The sequence below is a fragment of the Sceloporus occidentalis genome, unplaced genomic scaffold, assembly GCF_023333645.1.
Source record: "Sceloporus occidentalis isolate IW3139 unplaced genomic scaffold, rSceOcc1.0.p SCAF_13, whole genome shotgun sequence".
In the NCBI taxonomy this organism is placed as follows: domain Eukaryota; kingdom Metazoa; phylum Chordata; class Lepidosauria; order Squamata; family Phrynosomatidae; genus Sceloporus; species Sceloporus occidentalis.
In genome coordinates this window covers 3,216,281-3,242,657 of record NW_028316993.1, presented here as the reverse complement: position 1 = coordinate 3,242,657, position 26,377 = coordinate 3,216,281, and the positions used below count along the sequence as shown (strand labels likewise).

Genomic DNA, 26,377 nt, shown 5'->3' with positions numbered 1-26,377 from the left:
CATCAGGAGGTGCTCCTTATGACATCACCCTTGTGACACTTCCAGGGATTTCCCGTGACCTCGCAAGGGGATGTCCCTAGGCATCAGATTTGGGGCCATTAAAACTTAAGGTCTGGGATGGTCCTCAGCTGACAACCTATCTGTGGCCTATAGATTTAGATAAAGCATTTAGAGGTGGGAGAAACATATTCAGTAAGGAGAGTCACCCTTGGTATGTGTCTACACTGTACAAATACTGCAGCACTTTAAGTGCTGTAGTTCCATCCCATGGAAACCTGAGATTTATACTTTTTTACATGGTCTTTTGCCTTCTCTTCCAAAGAGTGCTGGTGACTCACCAAACTACAAACCCTGTGATTCTGTAGGGTGGAATCATGGTAAGTTAAAGTGATGTCAAAAGGCATTATTTCTACAGTGTAGATGCACCCCTAGATATTATAGCTTATTTAGTAAAGGGAGTGTTTGTATATCAGGTCTAGAGCACCTGCTTTGCATGCAGGAGCCAGCAAAACAGTTCATCACCAAGTAGGATGATGAACAAAAGGCAGAGCTGGACTCCTGGCTGAAATCCTGGATGACCACTCAGTTTAGACAAGCCCGAGGTAGATGGACCAAAGGCCGGTAGAAGTCCTCTTATAGTTAATATCCAAAATGTGTTCCTTACCTGGAGGGAGTTGAGGAAGAGCTCAAAGAAGAATTTGATATAGCGCAAGGTGCCTTGAGCCTGTTCCTCTGTCACCAGAGCAAACACAACCTCATGAATGCCCAGCAAGGGAATGAGAGTCAGCGTTGACTTGGCCAGCCTAAAAATGGGAAAGTGGAAGTGGAAAACCAAAAGAAAAAAAAAACTTTGATGAATAAAGTCCAAGGTAAGGGATCCAAGTAATATCACTGACAACATTTTCTCTTTTGCCTGTCCCAGAGTTTGTTCCCTACCTCATTTTGTAATCCGCGTAACGCATCTGCTGGGCCCGGAGCTTGGAAATCAGGATCTTAATAATGCGGATGAAGATCACAAAGTTGACCTGGGAAACACACACACACACAAATAAAGTATCTGACTTGCAGTAAGCTTTACCACCCTAAAAATGTAAGAAGAATCCTACTGGATCAGACCAAAGGCCATCTCTTCCAAAACTACTTTAACACAACCAGTTGGCCCAATGGAAAGCCAATAGAGACCAGCTCTACAGGCATCTGGAGGTGCTCCAGCCCAACTCTATGATCAGCTTCCAGCCAAAAATAGCATTCACCATTATCCATGTTTTTTTTGCTAGCCATGGTAAGTCTGGGAACATACCACTGGGGTTGGACTGTCTCTCAATTGGTGGTGGAGGCTAAGTGACTTCCACATCAGTCAGGCAGTGAATCCACTACAGGTTTTATTTTTAACTTTAAAGAAGCTTTCCAAGGGGCTAAATCTACACTCGGGAGTGAATTAAGTGCTTTGGCAAGCTCCTTTAAAATTTAAACTAAAACCCAGGGCAGACTGACCATCCCATTGACCCGGAAGCCAACTGGGAGAAGGTGAGCCCTCCAGCCAGGATTTTGGAGAGCTATTCCCAATTACAGCAGTCAATATTGGGGAAGAAAGACCAGGGCTCTCATTTGGTTGAGGACACTTACAAAGATGGCTAGCAGGATAGGACACCGAATGATCCACCAGTAGCCCATGTTGTCATTTCTCTCCCAGCATCTGGGGAGAAAAAAATTGAGAAGATGTTAGTGGAATTGGGAAGGAAAGTGAGAGCGAGAGAGAAAGGGTGGAAGAATTAATCTTTGTGAAGGGGTCAGAGTCATAGAATTGGTGACAGAATCATAGAGTTGGAAGGGACTTCAAGGGTCACCTGGACCAATCGCCTGCCATGCAGGAATACACCATGAAGGCACACTCAGAAGATGCCCACCCAACCAACTTCTGTTTAAAGACCACCAAATGTACTTGTAGAATGGCGGGACATCAAAAGATCTCAAAATACAAGCAGGTTTCTACCATACAGACTTACTCATTATTTTCGTAGAGATATCTCACGATTACCCAAGGTATGACAAACAGAATTGGTGATCCTGCACACAGAAAGAGAAGTGAGACATCAACAACAGGCCTCACCTTAAGTGTCTGCATAATGGGTACAATTGTCTTCTACACAACAGAAGTTCTCAGCCTTCCCTTTCACTTCACGAATGCATAGCTGGCTTCTTTGCACTGCTTTTGGAAAACAACAGCGATACATTTCAGATTTAATCTTTTTCTTATTTTCTTGGACTGTGTCTCTGGAAGTGCCCTAAGTTGCTGAACTATGTCTTCCGATTATATTCAGAACCATGGGTAGCTCCTATAAATATCTGGAGCAAAGTATTCTACCACCATTAACAATGCTGAGGTATTCATAGGCATTACTTCTTTAGCAGAAACTTTGCTGCCAGAGGCAGAAATAACAAAACTGCAATGCCCAAAATTCCATAGCATGGAGCCATGGCAGTTAAAGGTGTCAAACTGGAGTATTTCTGCAGTGCAGATGCACTCTGAGTGGTTTCCAGGGCCGAGGGGGATTCAAACCCTGATCTCCAGAGTCATAGTCCAATGCAAAAGCCACTGAACCACACTGGTTCTGTAGGGTTGTCATGAATAGGGAATGACTTGAAGCAGCAACAAACTGCACAACAAGAGTACGCAGAGTAAATCCCAGGCCATTCATTCAAATAGGAAAATAAAACAGAGGGTCCCACAGGGTCTTATTCCTCCTTGGGAGATGGCACCAGCTGGCTGACTCACCCCATCCAACAAACAGATAGCCTGGGAAATAGCTCTCTTCGGAGAAGGCCATGAGTCCCAGCAGGTTGTGGAGATAAAGTCCTTCCACTAGGAGCCAGTAGTAGTTTGCACAGACACAGTATTGGGTGAGGACCTGTGCCAGGCGACAGCTGCCCACAGCCTGAACAGAAGAGAAAGAGAAAGAGAAATAAATAAATAAATAAAGAAAGAAAGAAAGAAAGAAAGAAAGAAAGAAAGAAAGACGAGGGCACAGATCTTAAATCTAGAACATTATAACAGAGGTGGGCAAGTGTGAAAAATACAAAAAGGGCTTTTCCTGGGCATAACTTGGTCTGCCACTACCCAAATGTGGTGGAAATGCCTTCACACACACCCCAAAAAATGTTTTGTTTTGCGCACACATAAAAAATTGAGAAAGGATATGGTCCACAGTCACACTTTGCCCACCATTTACTATACAGTACTTCCTCTCTGATTCCTGATGCCTCTCTTCCAGAGCTCAAAAAAGCCACAAAGGAGAAAGCATGGAGGCTGGGGATTCTGTGAGCTGTAGTCTTTACAAAGTGACTCTTCCAACCTTTGCTATCCACCTGTTTCCTTGGAATGCATTAGAATATCACCACTGAATGGGGATCTGTTACCTGTGCAATAGGAAGGCGGGAGAGATCTCCTTCATCCTGGAGGTCTTCAGGGAAACGCAACCGGAGAAGGGCATCCCGGGTGAGGATGGAGATTGCCCGCAGCATGTAGGATAGGAAAAGATTCATGTGGATGTAATTGCGGATGCACCAAAGTTTCCTGGGAAGGATGAGAGGAAGAGTTGGGGAGGAGTCAAGCAGTGACATTATCTCTGTCCCTAACCATTATATAGGATTTCTTTTGGGGCAAGGCTTATATTTGTACTAGTGTATACTGGACAGCCCCAAGCTCCATTGACCAGCATCATATGGCTATTCTTTAGCTACCAGCAGGGGGAGCTGTTGTTATATTATCTTCATGACTGTCATCATCATCACCATCATTTTAGCTGAATATCACACTACAGTGATAGAATTGCTGTTGGTTCTTGTTGTGAGTTTGTTTCTGTGTTTAATCCAGTCCATTCCCCCAATCACAACTGGCTAGTTCTTCCCATCTGATATCTTTATTGGTTTTTCTCTATGTACCTGAAGGCTGACAACAGAGCCAGGGCCACGATCAAAGCCACCAGAGAAATGGAATAACCCGCTGTGTACATCAGTCGGAACTGCTCCAGAATCCACAAATGTTTCTGGAAGGAAACAGAAGCAAAGGTCAGACGCCAGCTGGAATACCAGCATCTGCAAATGTCAACTCCACAACAGATTTACTACTTTCCCTCGGACAATAATGCACCCAGTGTGTCGTGAATGCCTACATTTCACAGGTCAAAACTGGGACATGTGTGGCCAAGCAACATCAGTGTGTGGCCAAGTAGGCAAAAGCTATTATCCAGTGTTGAGGAATGCTGGGAACATCTGGAGGGCTGCATGATTCTCACCCCTATTTTAGCCCAATGATTTTACCTGGAAGGGAAGCTCTTCATAGAGGGCTTCGCACTGGGAGTGATCACGCCAAGGATGGCCTGTCCCATCGTCCACCCACTGTCCATCTGCCCCACACTTCTGGAACACGAAGCCACCTTGTACTGTAAAGAAAGCAGGACAGAGGACTAGTAGATGGTGACAATCCTGAGCTGTTGGTTATTTCCTTTTGTTGTTGTTAACTGCCCTTGGGTCAGCCCCAATTCATGGTGACCCTGTGGATGAGACATCTCCAAGGCCCCCGTCCTCCATTGCTCTGCTCAAGTCCTGTAGGTTCAGGACCCTGACCTCCCTCATAGAGTCTGTCTATTTGGCATGTGGTCTTCCTTTCTTTCTATATCCCTCTACCTTCCCTAGCATTATTGTCTTTTCCAATGATTCATGCCTTCTCATGATGTGGCCAAAATACGATAGCCTCAGTTTCATCATCTTGGCTTCCAGGGGGGATTTCTGATTTGATCTGTTCAAGGACTCATTTGTTTGTCTTTTTGGCCATCCGTGGTATCTTCAGCACTCTTCTCCAGCACCACATCCCAAATAAGTTGATTCTTTTCCTATCCATTTTCTTCACTGTCCAGCTCTCACATCTGTACATAGTGATGGCGAATACTAAGGCTTGGGCGATTCTGACTCTAGGACTCCGTTGTATGTCTTTACTCTTTAGGATCTTCTCTACTCCTTTCACTAGCTGCCTTTTCCATTCTTAGTCTCATTCCTTCCCATTCCTAGAGTATTTCCTTAGCAATATATAAAGTGGATGCTTTATGAAGAAATAGACAGTTCTCTGGAGTCAGGGAGCTTACAGTCTGCAACGGAGAGAGGGACCACCCACCACAGATGACAGGTGACCTCAGGATGAAACTACTTGAGGAGTCATCAAACCAAACTCACCTTGCTGGTACCAGGGGAGGTACCAGGGACAGGGGACCCTGGCAGTGGTGTTGGGAAGGGCATCGCCCCAGCAGGCATACATGTCGAATGTACGGTTGCATACAAGGCCTGGAAATGGGTTAGAAGAAAGGAAGGGGTTATTGCGGACTGACCACTGGCTCATCTGGTGGATTGAAAAGGGGGCTAGAGGAGGAGGAGGTGATGGAGATAGAGATGGAGATGATGATGGAGACAGAGATGATGGAGATGATAGAGATGGAGATGATGCAGAAGATGATGGGAGATGGAGATGGTTTTCTATGGCTATCAGGGACATCCTGAAACGTTTCGTTGCCTGAGGCAGAGTGGCAAACCCCTAATCCACCACCTCCCATCAAGATAGATAGTATTCAAAGGGCCTTTCCAATTTGGAATAAAGAAGTTATCACAATATAGTAACTACCTACATATTCTCCAACTGTCCCGATTTGGCAGAGACAGTCCCGATTAATCCTCTGTCATCTCACTTTATAAACTGCTTTTAAAATGTCCTAGTTTCTCTCTCCTCCTCCCACTTTATACCTTTGTGCTCAGCTTACTTCCATTGTTGCAAACTAAGTTGAGTCATTCTTTTTCAGATAGAAAGTTTGCAACACTTGATGGAAACTAGGAAGCATATGGCTGGAGAGGAGGCACTCTCACCTGTGGGCTGCGGATCCGCTAACATCTTATGACTGCAGTCTTGCTGATATTGCTGCCATGCTGCAAACGTATCTTTGGCTGAACTTCCAATGGAGCTAGTCTGTGACAGGGAAGGAAAAGAAACCAGGATGAAAAGCAGAGTTCAGAGAGGCACAGAAAGGCTGCAAACTAGGCAGTGTATTGGCCAGTGTCCCTTATGACTGGGGTCAAACTTCAGAAAGTTACCTACAGCTTAAGGCTGTCCAATTTTGTGTTGTAGACCCTGCCTCTTGGCCTTAAAGAACAAATGTTTCCTACCCTGAATTGTGAGATGGCACCCCTTCTCCATTATGTATATAAAAACAGCTCAGGGGGACAAAACAACACAATTTGCAGAACCAAACTGAATTTCTGAACAGCAAAAGAATGGGATAGGAGGAATTAACCTACTTGTCCCTCATCTTCTTACCTGTGCATTCTTCTGGAGCAATGCACACAGTAGTAAGAGTTCCAGGGATTCTCGCATGCTTTGGCTGCAACGGAGGCATGAGGCCAGGGAGAGGCATCCATCTCACGACTCCTTGTCTAGCAGGCTTTGGAACTGGAAATCTCTATTCACTTCCATGTCACACTGGGATGAAGCCTTCTTTGGAAGAGGGAGCAGAGACCATCACAAGAAACATATTGAGTGAACAGTCCTTAGTCTTGCTTTGCTGCCCCAGAACCTAAAAACACTCCAGACACATAAAACCGATTTTGCATCCCTAGCAGATCCCAGTTGATCAACCGTTGTTGGTGTTGTTGCTGTGTGCCTTCAAGTCATTTCTTTCTTACCACAACCCTAAGGTTTTCATGGCATTTTCTTGGCAAGATTTCTTCACAGGAGGTTCACCACTGCCTTCTTCTGAGGCTGAGAGCCTGTGACTTGCCCAAGGTCACTCAATAGGTTTTATGGCCAAGCTGGGAATCGAACCCTGATGCCCAGAGTCATTGGTCCAAAACACACTGCCGAAATAATCCAGTTTGAGACCACTTTGCCCTGCCCTGACTCAATGCTAGAGAATTCTGGGGATTATAGTTTTGTAAGACATTTAGCCTTCTCTGTCAGATTGCTCTGGTGCCACAATAAAGTATAACTCCCAGGATTCACCAGCACTGAAACAGGGTTGTTAAAGTGGTCTCAAACTGGATTATTTCTGCAGAGAGTTTTGGACCATAGTCCAACACTCAAACCACTACGCCACACTGTCTCTCATTTACAACTTTTAAAAAGCAGCATGCAGCAAGAACACAATACAATTTTAAAAAAACCTTAAGAAGTTAAAACACAGTTCAATCGAACCTCTATTTCTCTGTAAAGAAAAAAAATGCATCCAGTTAAAAATGCATCTGACTCCTGGTTGTTTGTGTGCAGTGGCGCTGAGATGTTAGCATTGATTTTCAATTTTACTTTTTCCTGACAGCTTTTAGCAAGGTAAACATCATTGTGCAGAAGCAAGGGACTAATGGATGATGCACACAGCATTACTGTCAGAAAGTTCCTCCTAATGTTTAGGTGGAATCTCTTTTCCTGTATCTTGCATCCCTTGCTCTGGGTCCTATTCTCCAGAGCAGCAGAACTTGCTCCAGCCTCAATATGACACCCCTTCAAGTATTTAAACAGGGCTATCATATCACCTCTTAACCTTCTTTTCTCCAGGCTAAACATACCCAGCTCCCTAAGTTGCTCCTCATAGGGCATGGTTTCCAGACCCATCACCATTTTGGTCACCCTCCTATGGAATTGCTCATCCAAACTTAGCATGGAAGGAAAAGAAAGGCCGTCCCTTCCATTTCCAGCCTCTTCCCATCTTGACAAAGTATCCTGCTTCACTCAGCCATCACCAGCGCTGCTTTGTTGGGATCCGGTTCCCGTGAGAACCCTCAGGAGCAGCAGCGGATGAGATGGGAAGGACCTATTTTTAGGACACTTACATTTTAACTTCTCTCTCTCTCTATGTAGCTTGGAGTTAGAGGTCCAAGGGTTGGGTCTGGCTGGAAAGAAGCAGATTCTGTGTAGGATGGAGTCGTGGCAGTTAAAGAGGTGTCACACTGCATTATTTCTACAGTGCAGATGCACCATTGTGAGAGCAAATAGGACATAGCGGTTTGAGTGCTGGATTATGACTCTGGAGACCAGGGTTCGATTCCCAACTTGGCCATGAACTCCACAACCTTGGGCAAGTCACACTCTCTCAGCCTCAGGGGAAGGCAATGCTCAACCTAATCTGAACAACTCTTGCCACGAAAGCCCCATGATACATTTGCCACATTGCTTTGTCTCCCATGTTATTGTTATTATTATTATTATTATTATTATTAAACTTTATTTATATAGCACTGTAGATTTACAGACCAGGGCTTCATTGTCACTACTTTTTAAACCGGATCACAAATTGGTTTAAACCAGTTTAAATGACCATGGTTCGCAATTGAACCAAATTGCTTAAACGATTCGTAGAGGGGAGCCACGGACCAGACCCATTTAACCCGGGTTTTTTTGCTGCTGATTTTCCCCCATGTCTTTTTGGATGAATCAATTCCGCGCAAGCATGAACCAGATGCGGATCGGAATCGATTTAAATTTGCCCTTTGGTCGGCTGGAGCGGGTCCATTTTGAATCAATTCACTCGTCAATGTGAACTGCAAGTGGGTTCTCTTATTTTATTTTGCAGCAGGAAAATGCGATCGGGGCAAATGTAGTGTGAATCCAGGTTCTGCTACCGAACCGATCCATCAATTTGGATCACAAAGCGATTTATTTGTAAGTGGGAATGTCTTTTAAATAAATAATTAAAGTAAAATACCCCACTTAGGCCCCAGTTGCAAAAATTAATAACCTCTCCCACAGCAGGATGAGGATGGCAGCTTACACATACTTTCAGATCATTTAAACTCTTATCATTCCTGGTGCACTTTTTGTACTCCTGCTCAGCATCTGACACCAACGCGCTCCTACAACTGGCTCACTTCCACGACTGTTTCCAGGTCTTTTCTCTGTTGTGTGTTTCTCCTCGCTGTGGCCAGGGAGGCAGACAGACATCTCCTGTCTGCTTCTCATGTATAAACTAAATAAAAATCTTTTTATTTGATTAAAAAAATGGGGGTGGGGAGAAAGCCAGGCAGAAACCAGAATAGTCGGAAAGACCAATACATCAGGACCAGAAACAGTTCTGTACTGTGTCTTTTCTTAAACATTAAGTTAATCAGTTGCAAAAAATAAATACTGTACGCTAATAAGAGGCCCTCATCCTGCCTTCTTATGGCCAGTCCAAAGCAATTTTACTCACAACCAAATCTCATCATTTTTCTAATGTCACTACTCCAAAAATGTGGTTGTTGAGTGCCTTCAAATTGTTTTTGAGCATGGCGATTGTGAGGTTTTCTTGTCCAGGTTTCTTCCAAGGAGGTTTGCCATTGCCTTCCTCTGAGGCTGAGAGTGTGTGACATGACCAAGGTCACCCAGTGGGTTTCCATGGCAGAGTGGGATTCGAACCCTGGTCTCCCAGAGTCCCTATTCCAACACTCGATCACTACAACATGCCGGCTCTTGTGTTACATGCCTTCAAATGAATTCCTCTTCATGGGAACTCTTTATAACTCCATGAGCATAGGATTTTCTTGAAAGAACATAACATATCATGGAATACGCAGTGGGTTTCCATGACCAAATGATTATTACAAACCTGGTCTCCCTAGTCCAAGATTGGCTGCATCTGCAGAATTGATCCAGTTTGACAGCACTTTAACTGTCATGGCTCAGTCCAATGGAATTCTTAGAACTGCAGTTTAATGAGACATTTAGCCTTCTCTTTAGAGAAATCCAGCGCCACGACAAACTACAATTCCCAGAATTTCATATCATTAAACCGTGGTAGTTAAAGTGGTGCCAAACTTTATTACTTCTGCAGTGTGGATACACCCCTGTAATCCTTACATGGGCTCTCTACTCCAAACTATACATCCATCGGTTTCAGTGCTTGGAAATAAACGTTCCTTTTTGGGAACTGCATCTTTCCAAATCCCCCAGAATAGCAGAATAGACGCTTCTTCCACCAAAATAACTTTTCCAAGCTCCAGGCTGAATGCAGTTTCAGGGATATACCTTATCACAGTTGACAAGTTGTTTTTTTATCCCACCTCTGTAAGCATTAACTAGTGATATTGCTGAACTCTCCCTATCTCTTGATGTCTACAAAAACTGGGCTATTAAGGACATAATAACATTATCATCTCGCTACTAACAGTTTTGGAACAGGGTTGTGGCTAAAAGCATAAGAAAGAAAGAAAGAAAGAAAGAAAGAAAGAAAGAAAGAAAGAAGAAAGGTTTTCCTCCCCCAGCCCCACTTCCCATTGCATTATACCTAGTTGATTATTTTGTAATGTCTTTATTGGATTTATTATGCCGGCTATTTGCCATAATAAAAGAAACGAAATGAACCGGGAAGATGCCAAGGCCTTCACAAACATCCCAAAGTGTGCTCAAATTCAGAACTTAAGACCAGAGGCAGCCATCAAAGATGAACACACAGAAACACACTTCATGTGCCACTGAGCACAAAAGAAAAACAGACCCAAAGTCTTGCTCTGTTTACTAGAATGAAAAGGCAACCAGCTCTCTTACCTGCAAAAGGTGAGTGTGATTTCTCTCTCCTTCCTCCTGCCTCTCTTTGCCATCCGTCTCCGATCTTGCTTGGGTTGGCACTGCTTGGGGTTTAAAGGCACTTTCTCCCCCGCCTTGCCAGGAGGAGTGGGTGACATATGAGAAGTAGAATGAGGGGGATGATGATGATGATGGTGATGGGAGGAAGAGGGATGGGGGCAAAGAAGTACCAGGAGGTGGAGGTTCTCTCAACTTCTCCCTCTGGGACCCATGGAACGTGTGTCGCATGTGCATCTCCCTCTGGGGCTTTGCGGTTGCGCATCCTCTAAGATGCTTCTTGGCTGTTTTGAACCTCATCTAGTCTCATACACAGAAATGAAGGGCTGCTAAGGGGAGTCCAGCTTGTGGAGGCGAGGAATAACTCACAGCACATTGTATGCGCCATTAGTGGAAAGGCAGGCTGTGGATGTTTACTTTTCAAAGGTCAGGGGAAAAGGTGCAAAAAATGAACCAACGCAGGAAAATGTCACCCCAAAGTGAGATATCTGCCATTACAAGAGTTGCACTCTGTGGGTGTTTAGTTTATTCCTTGAAGGAGAGAAGGAAGAAAGAAAAAAAATGGGGAGGATAGAGGAGAATATACAAGATAAAAGAGGGGGAAGTACTTGTTTTTATTTTGGGGTTTGCTGTTGTAGTGTGCCTTGGTTTCTGACTTATGGCAACCATAAGGCGAACCTATCATGGGGTCTTCTTGGCAAAGGTTCCTGACTTGTGGCTACCATACAGTGAAGCTATCATGGGGTTTTCTTGGCACATGTCTTCAGAGGGAGCTTGTCATTGCCAGCCTCTGAGGCTGAGAGAGTGTGACTTGCCCAAGATCACCCAGTGGGTTTCTGTGGCCAAGCTGGAATTCAAACTCTAGTCTCCAGAATCATAATCCAGGCTTAACAACAATAGCAATAGTAGCTTCATTTATATACCGCTTCATATTGAACGAAGCAGTCTCTAAGCGGTTTACAACTGTAAGCTAATTGCCCCCAAACATTAGCAAAAACCTTGTACTCAGGACCCTGTTGGCATAGTCCAGATATGTCAAGCCAGGTTGCATTTATGTAACAATAGATAAAAAACATCTTTCCTACCTTTGCAATACATACACTTTTCTCCTCCTCATGGTTAGTTTCTATAGTTAGGGTGCCAACTTACCAGAAAAAAATTGGCTCCTCTGAGCCTGTGCTTTTAAAGCAGCATAATTTGCGGAAAGCAGAAGGTGGTGTTTTTAGCCAGACGATAACCATGTTCATTTGCTGATTTCGACCATTCTGAGTTGCTCTGAAAGACACAGAGGGAAGAAGTGATTAAAAATTAGATGCCTAATCTAGAAACTAGCAGCTTTCGCTTTCAAAACAAGGGAGAGGATTGACCCTTTCTTCAAATTAAGTACTGCTTATTGACATTAATTATATCTTTTATACCGGAGCTCCCTAGAAACCAGGCTATTCTTGCTGTGCTGCTAGAAGATAAAATCCTGTCTTCCAGGAACTCCTAACCTCCCATATGCTCTAATTGTACTTTGTTAATAGCATGGACAACCCACTTATAAGCCAAGAAGAGTCATCAATTCAGTGTGTTAGGAGCATCATGTATCTCTCTTATCTAGAGGTTTGATTCTGTTTGCTTAGGCTTAAACCCAGAAGACGGTTTCCTTTCTCACTTCGAGTGATAATTAACACAAAGCCTGGATTGTTATGTTAGCATCCACTTCCGCTCTTGTAAATGTTTACTCTGTGTGTATTGTCTAACGAAGCTTAACCGAGGCTGCATCCGCTCTGCAGAAATAATTCACTCCGACACCACTTTAATTCTGGGATTTGTAGTTTGCTTTGGCAGGCAATCTCTCAGACAGAGAAGACTAAATATCTCACAAAACCACAAGCCCCAGAATCCCATAGCAATGAGCCATGGTGGTTAAAATGGTGTCAAACTGGGTTATTTCTGCAGTGCAGACACAGCCGTAGAATTGTGAACAGTGACAACTTTGTTGTAATTTGGTCCCATGGTTTACAATTGATCTTCCTTGACCTAAGACTGAGAATAATTATAAATATTTAGACTGCAAGTCGCTTTGAGTCCCAATTTTGGGAGAAAAGCGGGACACAAATGAATATAATATAATAATTAATATAATAATTACATAAATAAATAATTAAATGCATAAATAATAATGCTGCATGCATCTGATGATGTGAGTCCAAGTGACCAGTTTTCTTTGGACTTCCAGATGTTTTTGGACTTCAGCTTCCAGAAGCCTCAGCCAATATGCCTAATGGGCAGGGATTCTGGGATTTGAAGTCCATAACATCTACAGGATGATAGGTAGAGAACCAGTGCCCTAGACCATGACCCCACATGCAATAAAACAATGAACCCATTAATCTTCATGTAGGTGGGGGACGATGGGAATTATAATCTAGCACATTGAAAGGCACCAGATTGAAGAAGGCAAGATCTAGCACCAAAAGACCACCTGATGTGAAGTAGTATATAATTGTTCGCATCAATGTTGCTGATATCCAGCAAGATGGTGAAATCTTGACCTTCCCAGTAGGCTCAGGCAAAAAGCAAACTGCTGTAAGCCTTCCTAGCTTGTCTGTTCTGCCTCATTAATAATTTTTGCCAGTTTGACCACATTCTGCTGCTTCTTAGCCACATCTGTCCTGCTTTTCATCCATGAAATGTTGGCGATATGGGCCTTATTGAACCTGGAGTTCTTCTGTGCGTTCTTCATGATCACTGAGTTGAGTCAAATAATAATAAGTCTCCCAATCGATTGTGGGGTGGATGGTTTCTCCCACTCCATTGCGGGGTTAAAGGTTTCTCATTTCGTAGTCCGAAAATAAACTCAAAAGGGTGTTATTTGGGGGCCTGGGTCTAGGAGCAGAAGTCACGCGTGAGTATAGGAAACACCCTTGGGAAAGTGGATGAGAAAAGAGAAAAAGGCACATAAACACATTAATAAAATGACTGGTTTTTAAAGAAGATGACAAAATTGCCAATGCTTTCGCATCTATTTACGGACTCGGGCTTGGAAATGTCAGCTTTGTTTGTGGAATTACAAAGGGGATCCCAAGAGGTAGGGAAATAATGGATTCAGCATGAATATACAATATCCTTTAGTGGAATGGCTCATCACAAAGGAATCTGAAAGGACTTGGTTACAGACCCAAAACCTTTAAAATAAAGGTTTAGGATAAAAAGAAGGAAGGGAGGTGTTAAAATATATATTAAAAACAGCTGCAGTACAAGAACAAACCAGCAGAGATAATTTTGAAAAGAAATACATAACATAGCTATAAAAATACATGTGACGCTGGAATAAAAATGCTGGTTTGAAGAGTACAGGTTTTAAAAGGTTGGGATAAGAAAAGAAGATTGCCATAAAGAGGCATTGTAATATCTTTATCTTCCTTCCAGCCAGCCAGCCAGACAGACAGACACACACACACACGATATACTATAGGGCGTGTGTGTGTGTGTGTGTGTATATATATATATATATATATATAGAGAGAGAGAGAGAGAGAGAGAGAGATGTTTATGGTGGAGAGGCCTGAAAAGATGGTTCCATGACTATATATATATATATATATATACACACACACACACAGAGTACTATATATATGTACACACACTATATATAAAATACAGTGTGTGTGTGTGTGTGTAGGTGTAGTATATTGTTGTTTATGGGGTGGGGAGGCCTGAAAAGATGGTTCCATGACACAATTGTATGTATATATATATATATATTTATATACACACACACACACATAGAATATATGTACACACACTATATATAAAATGCAGTGTATGTGTGTGTGTGTAGTATATTGTTGTTTATGGGATGGGGTTGGGGAGGCCTGAAAAGATGGTTCCATGACAAAATTGTATACATGTATATGTATATATAAATGAAATACAGTATATATATGTGTGTGTGTGTGAGAGAGAGAGAGAGAGAGAGAGAGAGAGTGTGTGTGTGGGGGGGGGGTTTATGGGGGTGGAGAGGAAAAAGATGGTTCCGTGACAGAATGATATAAATGCTTTATTGCTGAATTTTATGGCTATTGTATGTAATAAAGGTTGCATTTCGACACACAGGAACTCTGAGGCGTCAGAGCTTTATTAGTGTTTGAACATCCAATAAAGTTTGGCTCCTCCTGGCTTCCTTCACACTTTGTAGGCCCAACATCTCCATGGCAACCAGATCGAGCGGAGGCGGGCCCGGCTGCGTTCTGATTGGAACGTCGCCGAGGCGCGCTCTGCCATTGGCGGGCCCTCTCCGTGTCACATGACCAACCAAGATGGCGGCGCCCATAGGGCTCTGCCGGGGTCTGGGGCGGCGTTGCTTAGCCTTGCGAGGGGGGCTCTGGAAGGGGAGCCGGGCGGCCTCGGCCGGGGTGAGAAGCCGCCTCTACGACCACGCGAGGGACGGCTGGACAGCGAGGCCCCGGCTGGACGTGGAGGCCCTGAAGGGGCGGCTGGGCGAGGCCGAGAAGGAGCTGGAGAGGCGGAAGGGGCCCCTGGGACCCCAGGACCTCCGCCATGTTGTGAGTTGGCTGGACTGGGAAAGGCTGGGCCATGGGAAAGCCCCTTAGGCCGAAGCAGACAGCTGGCCTTTGGGCCTCAGCATTGCTTAGAGGGTGCCTCTACACTAGTGGTCCCCAAACTGTGCTCTTTAAGGGGTTTTGGACTACAGCTTCCAGAATCCCAGACTACTGGCCAACATGGCAGAGGCTTCTGGGAGCCGAAGTCCCAAACACCTGGACGACCAGAGTTTGGGGATCACTGGTGTCGATGCATCCCTAGAGGAGTAATTTTGTTGGACTGCAACTCCCCCAGTCCTCTAACCAGTAATGTTTCCAAGGTCTGACATTTACTAGTGGTACTTGGAGATGCTAGGAATTGTACCTGGGGACGGGTTGTGAGTTTGATCCCAGGCAGGGCTCCAGGGTCCACTCAGCCCTCCATCCTTTTGTAGGTTGGTAAAATGAATACCCAGCTTGATGGGGACAATTTGTCTTACAGATTGTCAACTGCTTAGGAAACGCTGTTTCACTGATAAGCTGTATTGAAATGTCCTTGCTGTTGCTATAACTTCTGTGTCACCGAGGTAGAGCCTCCCTCCTCTCAGGACTGGGCTACTGTTTCCTCATGTTTCCTCACGGCAGAATCTATGAAATAATAATGAGGTGGAGTGTACTTCTGAGCCTGTGTCAAAGGCAGTCTGGTCCCATTAATGCTTGTTTCCTTTTCTGTTAAGGCAGAGTTGCTTTGCCTTGTCTGTGTGCCAGAATTTAGTGGGTCAACCTTTTTTCTTCCCTTGCGATGCTGTTCTTGGGCAATGCTGTGTCTGCTAAATAAATCATCAGCCACTGTTGACCCCCCAAATGTACTTGCTCTATAGCTTCCATCCACTCTAACTGGCATGGCTGATACTGAGTGATTATGGGGTTTCCAAAATCTTCAGGTGTACCTTGTGTTAATATCTGCCTTTTCTCTAGTCATGAAGCAGTTAAATACACAGAAACCTTGTCAGCGTTTTGTGGCTCCCAAGTGTTTGGAGTGTTTTGGGAAGAGCTTCCAAATTTATGCCTAAACACAATATAAACAACACACTGCTGCTTCCCATTGTTCTCTCTCTCTCTTTGGTACAGTAGTTTCAAGTAGGAGGGCACATGCCCATGTCTACTTTTTCTCTTCTTTAATAATCTTATGAAATTAAAGTTGGGCTGTGTTATTTTTTATCCCTTTAATTCGATGGCCGACCAGGTTGCTACCTGGCAGAAACTGCTTGAAGTGCAAGAGGAGATTGCAAAATACGAAGCTGAAAAAGAGAAAGTTGCTGAAAGTGTGCGAAATCTTGTGGTAAGTCCATAAGATGGTGACTGTCATGGAAAATCCATGAAACATGACCAGTGCTAGTGAAAATGTGTAAATAAGTGTAAAACATACATAACTGAGTGTATGTCTCATTGTTGATTATATCTAGTTTGGGTTTTGTTGCAAACACGAGAATTGGAAAAATTGGGTTTATTTTAAGAAATAGGCAGTGGGAATGTCTAGCCCTAAATCCTGGTTATTAGGTTTGTTGTGTAGTTTTGTTAGAGCTAGAACCATTTGTAGATATTTTGAGTTGAGTGCTGCTTAGAAGGGCGGTATAGAAATAAATTATTATTATTATTATTATTATTATTATTATTAACTGTTTCTAATTATAACATTTTGAATTTTAAAAAACCCTCTTTACCTACTGTTTTGCCTTCTTTTTTTACAGAAAACTCAAGACAGCAATACTTTGCAATCAGTAAGGATATATTCTTTCTTTCTTTTTAACTACATAAACTAAATCAAATTTGTAGCAGAAGTAGGAATGTTGTGGTCCTCCATATGTTGGACTGCAACTTCTAGCATTCAGTACCATTGCCTGTACTGGCAAGGGCAACAGGGAAGCATTTTATTTCCTTTTATGCCCTGTTTGTGGGAAGCTCCAAAGCAGGACTAAAAAACCCTCCTGGTGGCATGCCACAGCAGCTGGTACTGAGAGATGCAAAGGAGTTGTTTGTATCCAAGTTGACTTGGAAATTGAAGTTAATTAAGCCAAAAATCAATTCCTCTGAGAAAGTACCCTGTTACCCACTTTTCCCAAGAGTTCCTCTCCTTTTCGTGGTGCTGTTAAACATTTGGACTGAGGCTTGTTTCTTTAATCCAAGCTAATGCGACTCTGATGGTCTTCCTTCTCTTTTCCTGTCCAGCTCCCTCTTTACAATGCCTTGCGGAAGCAAGGGAGGGATCTCCGCCTTCGTCTCAATGCCTTGCGTCAGGAGGAGGTGGAACTGGATGAAAAATACTACCTGCTTGCCCTCAGGCTGCCCAACAGGACCCATCCTGATGTGGTAAAGAGACGTGTAGAACCCGGAAGATGTAGGGGCTCGGAATGGGCAAAGCATCCTAACATTTGGAGACATGGCCAGGAAGATCCAATAGTGCCTCTTTAGTTGAACATACTCCCCTTGTTGAGGTTACCTCAATCAGTCCCTCCACTGCAGATAAAACAGGAGCACTCATGGGTCTCTTTGTGGCCAAAAATAATTTGGGGAAGCTCACAATTTTACACCAACACAACCTCTGAATGGGGAAATGTGTGGCCTCTTAATATGAATTGCTGTGAATAGCTTCAATGTCACTATTAATAGTATAGATAAGCTCAAATCTTGCTGCAAATTTGGGACCCTCTGTGTTCTCCCATCCCATAAGAGTTCCTAAGCCTGCCAATGTAACTGTTTTGTTTGAAGGCAGTAGTAATTCCCATGGCAAGAACAGAAATAGCTCATCTCATTTTTGTGTGCGTTACCCTCTAACCTTTCATTCCTGCAGCCAATTGGAGACGAGAGCCAAGCGAAAGTGGTGGAGACAGTTGGAACGAAACCAGGTAAGAAGTAGGAAAGGGGATCCTCAGCTTGCAAGGGGTGAGGTCAGGGTTGCCAAACTCCCTTCCCTGCTTACCATAGAGTTTGCCCGTTCTCTACTGCCACGGAGATATGTGGTTGCAGGCAGGCCTAACAATGTTTTTGGCCTCTCTGAGACTCCCATGAAGCCTCTTTCTTCGGGAAAGAAAAATAGTACAAAATTTACTTTTCTGCTTATAGAGAGCTCCAAGGATGGCACAGAGCACAGGAGCTCTCAGTCTGTGCCATCCTTGCCAATCAAAGCCAGACATAGATGTCCAGCCACTTCTGGTTTTGATTGTTCTGTATTTTTCGCCCATTTCTAAGCATGGCAATAAGGGGGTCAAAAAAGTTGCCTCCAGGTTTGCCAGAGCTTTCTACCCCTCCTTGAACAGTTAGACCTGTTGGCAGCCTCCTCTTATTCTTGGTTTCATTGTTTTTACCTCTCTGCTCTGTTTTTTGTTTTAAACAGCATTTGACTTCCAGGTGAAAGGACATCTGGAACTTGGAGAAGAACTGGGAATCATAAGGCAAAGGTCAGTATGAGAGACTGTGGGCTTTATAATGGAGGATCACTATTAACAGGCAATCTCTGTCTTTCTCACCCCACTCAAATATTTTATAGGGCATTCTGAAAAGGAACTGGATAGACAGCATGTATTACTTTTTCTTTAAGCTGAAGAATATGGAGCAGTTGTGCCATCTACTGGCAGAGAAACGTTTTAAAAAATACTTGAATATTCACAGATTTGATCGCCTGCAGATCACCATGCCCCATGTTATTTAATGGCAATGCATGCACATGGATGTGCTGCCATGTTCGTGCATATGTTGTCACCACTGAATTTTATTTATTTATTGTATGTATACCTTGCTCTTTAGAAATGCTGTCAGATCAGCGTACAAAATTGTTAATTAGACAGTTCCCCATCCTCAGGCTTACAATCTAAAAAGACTTTCACACAGTCTAGCTGCTTGACAGACCTGCGTCACCTTATACACTTCTTTGAAATTTGATTACTAGGGTCTCAGTTTGCATCTATCTGTATCCCATCACACTCTGATCCCACTCCCACAACTGTTCTTAAATACCTGTGGCTTAATGCTGTACTCTATCAGTGCTTCTGAAGAATGAGTTCAAAATCCATGGAAGCCAGTTTCAGTCCGTTTAAGATCAGCACTTCCTGAAAACACATTAGGAAAAGTTATTGTTCCATCATACTTGTGTGGGTAGAAGGAGCATTGAAAAGGGCTGATTGGTTACAGGACCCAGAGTATTTACCAAATGAAGCTTTGGATTTGATCCAGACAGGACAGAATACTCCACCTGTATTTCTGCCTGGTTCCTTTTGAGCAGTTATTTCCAGACTCTGCACGCACCCATTAACTGATTGCAAGTCCCTCTCCTTCCCAGAACAGGAATAAATATTTCATATTTTCCCTTTGAGCTGAAGCTTTTGCCCCCTGGGATTTTCCAACAGAAATCTTCTTTCTTCTCCTTTCCCAATTTCACAAAGTTCTCTCTAGCCCTGGGGCAAAGCAAGCAGGACAGGTAGGCTTGCCTCTCATAGAAGAAGGTTGATCTTGTTCTGAACTCAAATGAGTTAGTACTCTTGTGTAGCTGCAGGTGGTTGTTTCAGAGTACAATCTGACTCTGGTTTGGCAGGTGGTCCTCTGAATGCCAAGCACGTAACATGTTGGCAGCACATAAGCTAAGGCAGAGTTTGGGAAAGTTACTTTTTGGTACTGTTTTCCTTGGACTGTTTGTTTATTTCACCATTAAGAAGAATAAGAACTCTGACAGTGGGGTGATGAATCTAGCAGCTCTTTTAAAACTGACTTATTTGTGTTAGCATGCATGCACAGTTTGTATTCACATCTTGTGACAATAAACCTGTGCAGTATGTACATTTCTTACAGCACATAAAAAAAGAAGTTTGGTCCTCATCTGCACTTTTAGGCTAATTGTGTCAGAGAGCAAAGAAATGCCAAGGATTTTGTCTTTAAGCTGTTTGTGAACCTGGAAGGGGCTTCATAGATTATCTGCACTTCACCCCAAAACAGGGAGAGCTCACAGGAGCAAATCAGGCTACATCCCAAGAAACTCATTAATATATTTCTCCTTCTCTTCTTCTACTGTTCCAGGCGCCTGTCACATGTCTCTGGTAACCGGTCATACTACCTTCGTGGGGCAGGAGCCATGCTCCAGCAAGCCCTGGTACAGTTTGCTCTCAACAAATTAATGAAAAAGGTACAGAAAATGATGTGTCTTAACTGTACAAAACAGCACTTCCTACTAGATATCTCTTACCTTTTTAAATATAACTCCTTTTGGTTCAGTAATATTGTACAAGGACATGTAAAACGTGCAAGGCTAGGCCTGTCCGAGGTGTGCCTTGTCTAGTATTTGTGGCCACATTTCCCAGCAATTATCAGCCATAAAGCGAGCCACTGAGTTGGTTAGGGGCCCACCAAATTAGAATCTTGTAGTTGAAGGGAACCACAGGGGCCATGCAGGGATACACAACTAAAGCGCTCCTGGATGATCCCCTGTTTAAAGTCATCCAAAGATGGAGAGTCCACCATTCTTTGAAATCGTCCATTCTACTTCCAAACAGTTCTTACAGTCAAGAAAATCTTCCTAATGTTTAGGTGAAAATTGTTGTAATTTGAACCCATTGGTTCTCTTTCTCAAGAATGGGTCTTTCCTTTGGGGGTTATGTCCCAAAACAGGTTAGCCTTCCAGAATTTATGGGATTATGTTCACAGGTTTGGGGGTGTGCGAGCCCTCTCTTGTTTGCCCAAGACAGAGGAAGAAAATTCTTGCTCAGCCCCAGGGCTAGCACAATCACCCTGTCTGTGTCTCTGTTTACCTTTAGGTTTAAGACCTCTTTACTACATAATTCAAATAAAGTATAATGAAGGTAGGAAACATGGGCTTTAAAGCAAGCTAGTACATATATAAATATAGTTATATTGTAATATGTAGGGACAAATGAGAAGCCCGGTGCAATGGCATGACACCGTGTTTCTGCAGCTGCTTGCCTTTTCTTTGTTTTTACTGTAGGGCTTCATCCCAATGAGTGTTCCAGACCTGCTTAAAGGAGCTGTGTTTGTGAGTACTCTTTCCCCTTTCCCTTTTCTTTCTGTGCTGTGAAAGCTTCCAGGGCAGCAATATTGTGCAACTCTAAGGATGTTTCTGTCAACCATGTGTGTGTGCATGGACATGCATGCATGCACCTTGAGCATCCCTGCTGTCTGCTGCTCCTGCCAATGCTATGGAGGGCTGGGGAAAGATGAGCTATGGTTCTAAGTCTTAGTACTTCCTTGGCATTTACAAAGCCTATAGGCAGTTGTTCTCTTATTAAGTCATTGAGACCTAGTGAGGACCTAGCTGCTCACAGAAGAGAGTGTTATGAATGATCTGAACAGAAATGTAAAGAAGAGGCTGCCATCTGGGGGAATCCTAGAGGGCCAGATTTGCATCCCAAAAGGGCCAAATTTGGTTCCAGGGCTTGAGGTTCCCCACTGGTCTTTTATTTGCCCTCTTTTCTCTGCCAGCTTCAGCTAGCATTACTTACCTTCCTGCCAGGTTCCTACACAAATCTGTGTCAGTGGCTGTGCCCTGGATACCTGAATAGGCCAAATGGCATGTTGCCCTGGGCAATATCACATGTGTGGTGTCTTTGTCCTTCTCCTCACCAGGAAGGATGTGGCATGCTTTCTGATGCCAGTCCCTCCCAGCTGTACAACATAGACCCTTCCCGCTTTGAAGACCTGAGTCTGGCAGGCACATCTGAGGTTGGAATTGCAGGTAAAACTAGAAGGGAGAAGTTTTAGCCTGTGGGTGGAAGAGGACCTCTAGGGAAAAGAATGCCTACAAATTATGAGAGTTGCAATCCAGAGCTTAGGAAACGTAATTGAGTGAGATAAGGCATCCAGGGATTTATTTTCAGTTTGAGCATTCTGGATATATATTATTTCACACATCCTCAGATTCTCAGTGGAGAGTAAATGGTTGAAAATGTGGAAGTGAAACTCTGATGTGTTAAAAACATTAAGCATGAATGGTTAAGACTACCTCTTTCTGTCTTTATCTTCAGTGAGAAAGAGGGTGGGGGGTGGGTAGAAGGAGGAAGAAATTGTTTTATGTCCCCTATTTCTTAGCCAAATCCTTTTCGACTTCTTTTTATTCCCACCAGGGTACTTCATGGATCATGCAGTAGATCTCAAAGATATGCCTGTCAGGTGAGGATTTCCTTTGGTGGAATAATCAGGAGCTAGTCCACACGAGAGTCAGCTTTAGGCCATCTTTCCCCTATCTCTCTCTGTCTAGGCCATCTTTCTCCAGTTTGCCTTCTGTCAGAGATAAGCTTTAGTTTTGTGTCCTTTCTTTCTATCAGGCCCACCTTCACAGCATTCCCTGAGCTGTGAATGGTTGGCTTCAATCAGGCTTACCCAACTCCTCCCTTCGCATCATAGGTTAGTTGGTTTTGCAGGGTTGGTAATCCACCTCGACTTACCATAAAGTGCTTAAAGCTGCCCTGCACTGCCATACTGTGCTTCGTGGCAAGAGACAGAGTTGAAGAAGTATCTGGCTACATCTTCATAGCTGAATGGTCAATGATGGCATCAATACTGATATTAGTGGGTGTTCTCCAGGAGTCTCAGTGCTTCTGTAGTCATTGTGCATCTGGCTATGAGGAAATAGTCAGCCACTTCTCCAATGATGCTCGCTTTCTAAGAAGCATGGAATGGCCTTGTGGAGTGACTTCAGAGGTTTTACAGTATGTCAAGGGGAGGGTATATGGCTCAGTGTAGTCCTTGTCCGCATGTGGATATTTATACTATACTGAAGGGATGTCAGATTGAGACCAGTGTTGGCACAAGGAAATTGTGTAATTCCTGACCTTTCCTCCTAGAAAAATTGCTGGGTCTTAGTGCAGAGATCTGGCAGTCAGTCAGGACTGTATGTACTTTTGCACTTAAAATGAACTTAGTTTTTCCCCGCACCCATGCAACTTGAAGCCTTCACCAAGACCAGCTGGGTTCTGCATCATGAATACATTTGGCAAACACCCATTTCTTCTCTTCATATTTTATTCTTGTTTTCCTCTTAATGTACAGCGAGACAAGGAGCTGTGGTATCAAAGGGCTTTTTTCTTCAAACTTCCCCACCACCATCACCAAAGAAAAACATGCTGCTGATAACCTTCCTTGGCGACCTTTCTAGCTCCTAAACTATTTTCAAGCATACTTTTGCAGTCATGAGGGATAGAAAGTTGTTTGACTTACATGAAAGTTGAGACTTTTCAGGAAGTGGCATTTTGTCCTCCTAGGGCATTGTGGTATACCCATGCCCAGTTTTAGCTGCTGTTTATTTCTGTGCCTTCTGCTGTCTTGACTATTGGCTAATGAATCATGATTTTTTTTGCCTTGGCCAGAACGGTATGTTCAAGCACGTGTTACAGAGCTGAAACAGACACAGGCAAGGATCCGTGGGGTCTGTATAGAGTGCACCAGTTTGCCAAGGTAAGGCATTGTTAAATGGGAAAAGTAGTAGGGGGAGGGATGGTGGACTCCATATCATGAATGTATCTTAGGATGGATGGGTAAAGGGGTACATGTTCCCCTAACTCTGTGGCTAACTAACCCCTTTCTTTCTTACAACTCAGGTGGAAATGTTTGGAGTTACTGCCAATGAGACTGGATTGGAAAGTGCAGCCTTGCTAGAGGAATTTCTGACTTTGCAGAAAGAGCTCTTTTCTGAATTGGGGCTACACTTCAAGTGAGGAGGGGTGCAGATTTCCAATGTTACCTATGGGATCCATGCTGGCCACTTGTGGCAGTGAGCAGGTGTGGGGGAGAAGGTCTGCTAAGTGAGACAACCAGTGGTCACAGCAGGCCAGAGTGTTCTATTTTGAATGTACAAGGTTTGAGAGAAAGCAAAAGCTTTCTTCCTGTTTCCGCCTTTGATGACTCTAAGGCAAACCTCTGATGGGATTTTCTTGGCAAGATTTGTTCAGAGGAAGTTACTACTGCCTTCCTCTGAGACTGAGAGAGTGGGACTTGCCCAAGGCTGGTTTCCATGGCTGAGCAGGAATTTGAATCCTATTCTCTCAGAGTCCTAGCCCACCACTCACTCCACTATACCATGCTGGCTCTCAAAAGACCCTTTGCTTGATCCCCAAAAGATAAAGGTAGGTGCCTCTTTGGGCAGGGTTTTCCAAACGAGAGGGACTGCTACTGTTTGTCAGCCTCAAAGCTTGGAAAATTGAGTTTTGTACTATGACTTTTAGAATCCCATAGCCAGGATAACTGTTCTATCCTGTATTCCCAGCCAACATAGCCAACACATCCAAGCCTGATCATGCTCTTTTTACTGACAGGGTTCTTGATATGCCCACCCAGGAACTGGGCCTTCCTGCCTACAGAAAGTTCGACATTGAGGCCTGGATGCCAGGGAGGGGAAAGTATGGAGAGGTGAGTGTTTTTGTCAGGTTGAAACTAGGACATGGTTGGATGGTGTGCAGCAGTGCTTGTGGAATGGTTGGGGTTCAGAGATATATATTTTTTTGTAAAGGGTATTAACCCTGTTCGTTTCAGGTCTATAATGTTCATTTCTTTCCTTGGTGCAATGTTATTGTTTTTGTGTGGAAGAGGGCAAGGTCCAAAGTCCAAGGGCAGCATCTTTCCATGACCCCACTGCTGTTTTGTTTTTGAGTGCATTATTTCACTCTCCGATTCATTTATTTGGAAGATCGTAAAGAGAGGCACTGTTTGTGAGTGTGTGTGTGTGTAAGAGACAGAGAGTGAAAGTGAAAGATTCCCTTGAAGGCCAGAATTTTCCTCCTCCCCTTCTTGCAGTCTATTGATACTCAGTGTAGTAGGAAATGTGAAGAACTAAGCTGCACCTCTTCATCTGCCTCATTGTGCCCCGAGTCCTGTTTCTTCCATAGGTCAGGCTGCAGCGTAGATGGGCGAAATTCTTTTGAAATTTCCCAGAACGCTCTAGTTTGATTCCTCTACCATAACAACCGTGTTCCTTTTTCCTTTCAACCCCACCCTGCCAGATCTCCAGTGCTTCCAACTGCACAGACTACCAGAGCCGGAGGCTGAATGTCATGTACTACAATCAGGAAGGGCAGTTGCGTTATGCACATACGGTAAGCTCAGCCCGGGCAGTATCTGTGGGCAGAAATACAGATTGGAGGGGGTAGGGGTTAGGGGAGAAGGAAAGACTCCCCTTGGTTACATAAGTCAAAGGGGACCTTTGTGCCAGTGACGTCTGACCTCTTCCAGCATGCTTTATTCCTTGGCAGGTCAATGGCACTGCCTGTGCCATCCCCCGGATGCTCATTGCCATTATAGAATCCAACCAGTGCAAGGTTTGTTCCAGCATTTTGTTTTTAAAATGTCTATATGGCAGGGGGTGGGGACCTATATTTTTGACTCAGGGACTGAATTCCAATTTGGGGAGGGTCTCAGGGCAGACCTAGGGTGGGGGGAAAAGATGTTCTAAAATATAGCTATCCTCTTATTGTTGAATTAAGGCCACAGAGACTCTGTTGGTCATGTTTTATGTTGCATCTACAGGTACTGGGCCTTCATAGTGTCCTAACCCAGCTCTGTTTTTTTCTCTTTCCCTTTTACCTCAAGGATGGAAGTGTGCGAGTACCAGAAGCCTTGCAGCCACTGATGGGTATGGAGATGATCATCAAGCCAAGTTATGCAACATTGAAATATATTGGTCCAAACCAGCCCAAAAAACACTGAACCAGTAAGTGTAGGATTGCCCTAGAAAACTAGAGGTTTCTCAAGCATTTGAGAGACCCAAACATGAGATCATTTGCTGAGGAGAGAAGGCAGAGGGGGCCTTCGGACGTCTCCTTCTGCGCAGCCGGGGATAAGGAGCAAAGCTGCAGGAACAGTATTCTCAGTTATGGCTTTGGAAAGGAGCCTTAAATCTGGTGTGAAGTGACTTCCATTCTGGAGTTTTGTGGCCATGCTCTGTGTAACGGGAAATGTTCAACTTCCTCCTCAATACAGCCTTAGTGGGTTGTAGAAGGTTTTCAAATAGCTGTCTCCTACTGTTTTGTGCAGAAACCAGACACACAAGGGAAGGTGGAGTTAATTTTGGGCTCTTTCCACTCCATGATATCTCTGTTAGTTGGAATCTGCCCTCTCCATCAGGGCATCCTATTTGTTTTAACTTCTGGTCACATGTTGAGGGGAACAGCATGACATTCTGGCCTTCCACCAATTTACTTCTGGTATAAACTGACCATCAATGAAGCAGAGAAGACAATTCACTCGCACACTAAAGAGAAAAAATAAA

General features: G+C 43.9%; 2 protein-coding genes across 5 annotated transcripts in view; one reads left to right on the top strand and one right to left on the bottom strand.

Annotated features, from left to right (window-relative positions):
* Positions 1 to 18,172, bottom strand: part of LOC149304580 (gastric inhibitory polypeptide receptor-like) — a 20,399-nt gene extending 2,227 nt beyond the window's left edge. The window contains exons 1-14 of one of the 3 annotated variants that reach the window (XM_089479448.1): positions 18,098 to 18,172; positions 11,738 to 11,863; positions 10,553 to 11,119; positions 6,359 to 6,532; positions 5,911 to 6,010; positions 5,230 to 5,337; positions 4,321 to 4,442; positions 3,943 to 4,046; positions 3,418 to 3,574; positions 2,777 to 2,936; positions 2,007 to 2,067; positions 1,627 to 1,696; positions 937 to 1,025; positions 665 to 803 (exon numbers count right to left, since the gene is read on the bottom strand). In XM_089479448.1, coding sequence (XP_089335574.1) covers positions 665 to 803; positions 937 to 1,025; positions 1,627 to 1,696; positions 2,007 to 2,067; positions 2,777 to 2,936; positions 3,418 to 3,574; positions 3,943 to 4,046; positions 4,321 to 4,442; positions 5,230 to 5,337; positions 5,911 to 6,010; positions 6,359 to 6,415 — 1,167 coding nt within the window. In that variant the 5' untranslated portion in view covers positions 6,416 to 6,532; positions 10,553 to 11,119; positions 11,738 to 11,863; positions 18,098 to 18,172. Of the gene's footprint in view, positions 1 to 664; positions 804 to 936; positions 1,026 to 1,626; positions 1,697 to 2,006; positions 2,068 to 2,776; positions 2,937 to 3,417; positions 3,575 to 3,942; positions 4,047 to 4,320; positions 4,443 to 5,229; positions 5,338 to 5,910; positions 6,011 to 6,358; positions 6,536 to 10,552; positions 11,120 to 11,737; positions 12,175 to 18,097 lie in introns of those variants that run through there. The other 2 variants (XM_089479450.1, XM_089479449.1) reach the window with 2 other exon arrangements.
* On the top strand, positions 13,522 to 26,377 carry SARS2 (seryl-tRNA synthetase 2, mitochondrial). 2 transcript variants are annotated; one of them, XM_089479452.1, is made up of 16 exons: positions 13,522 to 13,664; positions 16,364 to 16,459; positions 16,869 to 16,898; positions 17,347 to 17,487; positions 17,969 to 18,023; positions 18,512 to 18,575; positions 20,185 to 20,290; positions 21,107 to 21,154; positions 21,745 to 21,853; positions 22,242 to 22,287; positions 23,484 to 23,571; positions 23,715 to 23,827; positions 24,429 to 24,522; positions 25,113 to 25,205; positions 25,362 to 25,427; positions 25,699 to 26,377. In XM_089479452.1, exons 1-16 carry the CDS (start codon positions 13,572 to 13,574, stop codon positions 25,813 to 25,815), a joined length of 1,359 nt encoding a protein of 452 aa, XP_089335578.1. In that variant the 5' UTR covers positions 13,522 to 13,571; the 3' UTR covers positions 25,816 to 26,377. The 2 variants fall into 2 exon arrangements, with proteins under 2 accessions (XP_089335578.1, XP_089335577.1); XM_089479451.1 differs by lacking the exon at positions 13,522 to 13,664 and adding an exon at positions 14,896 to 15,141.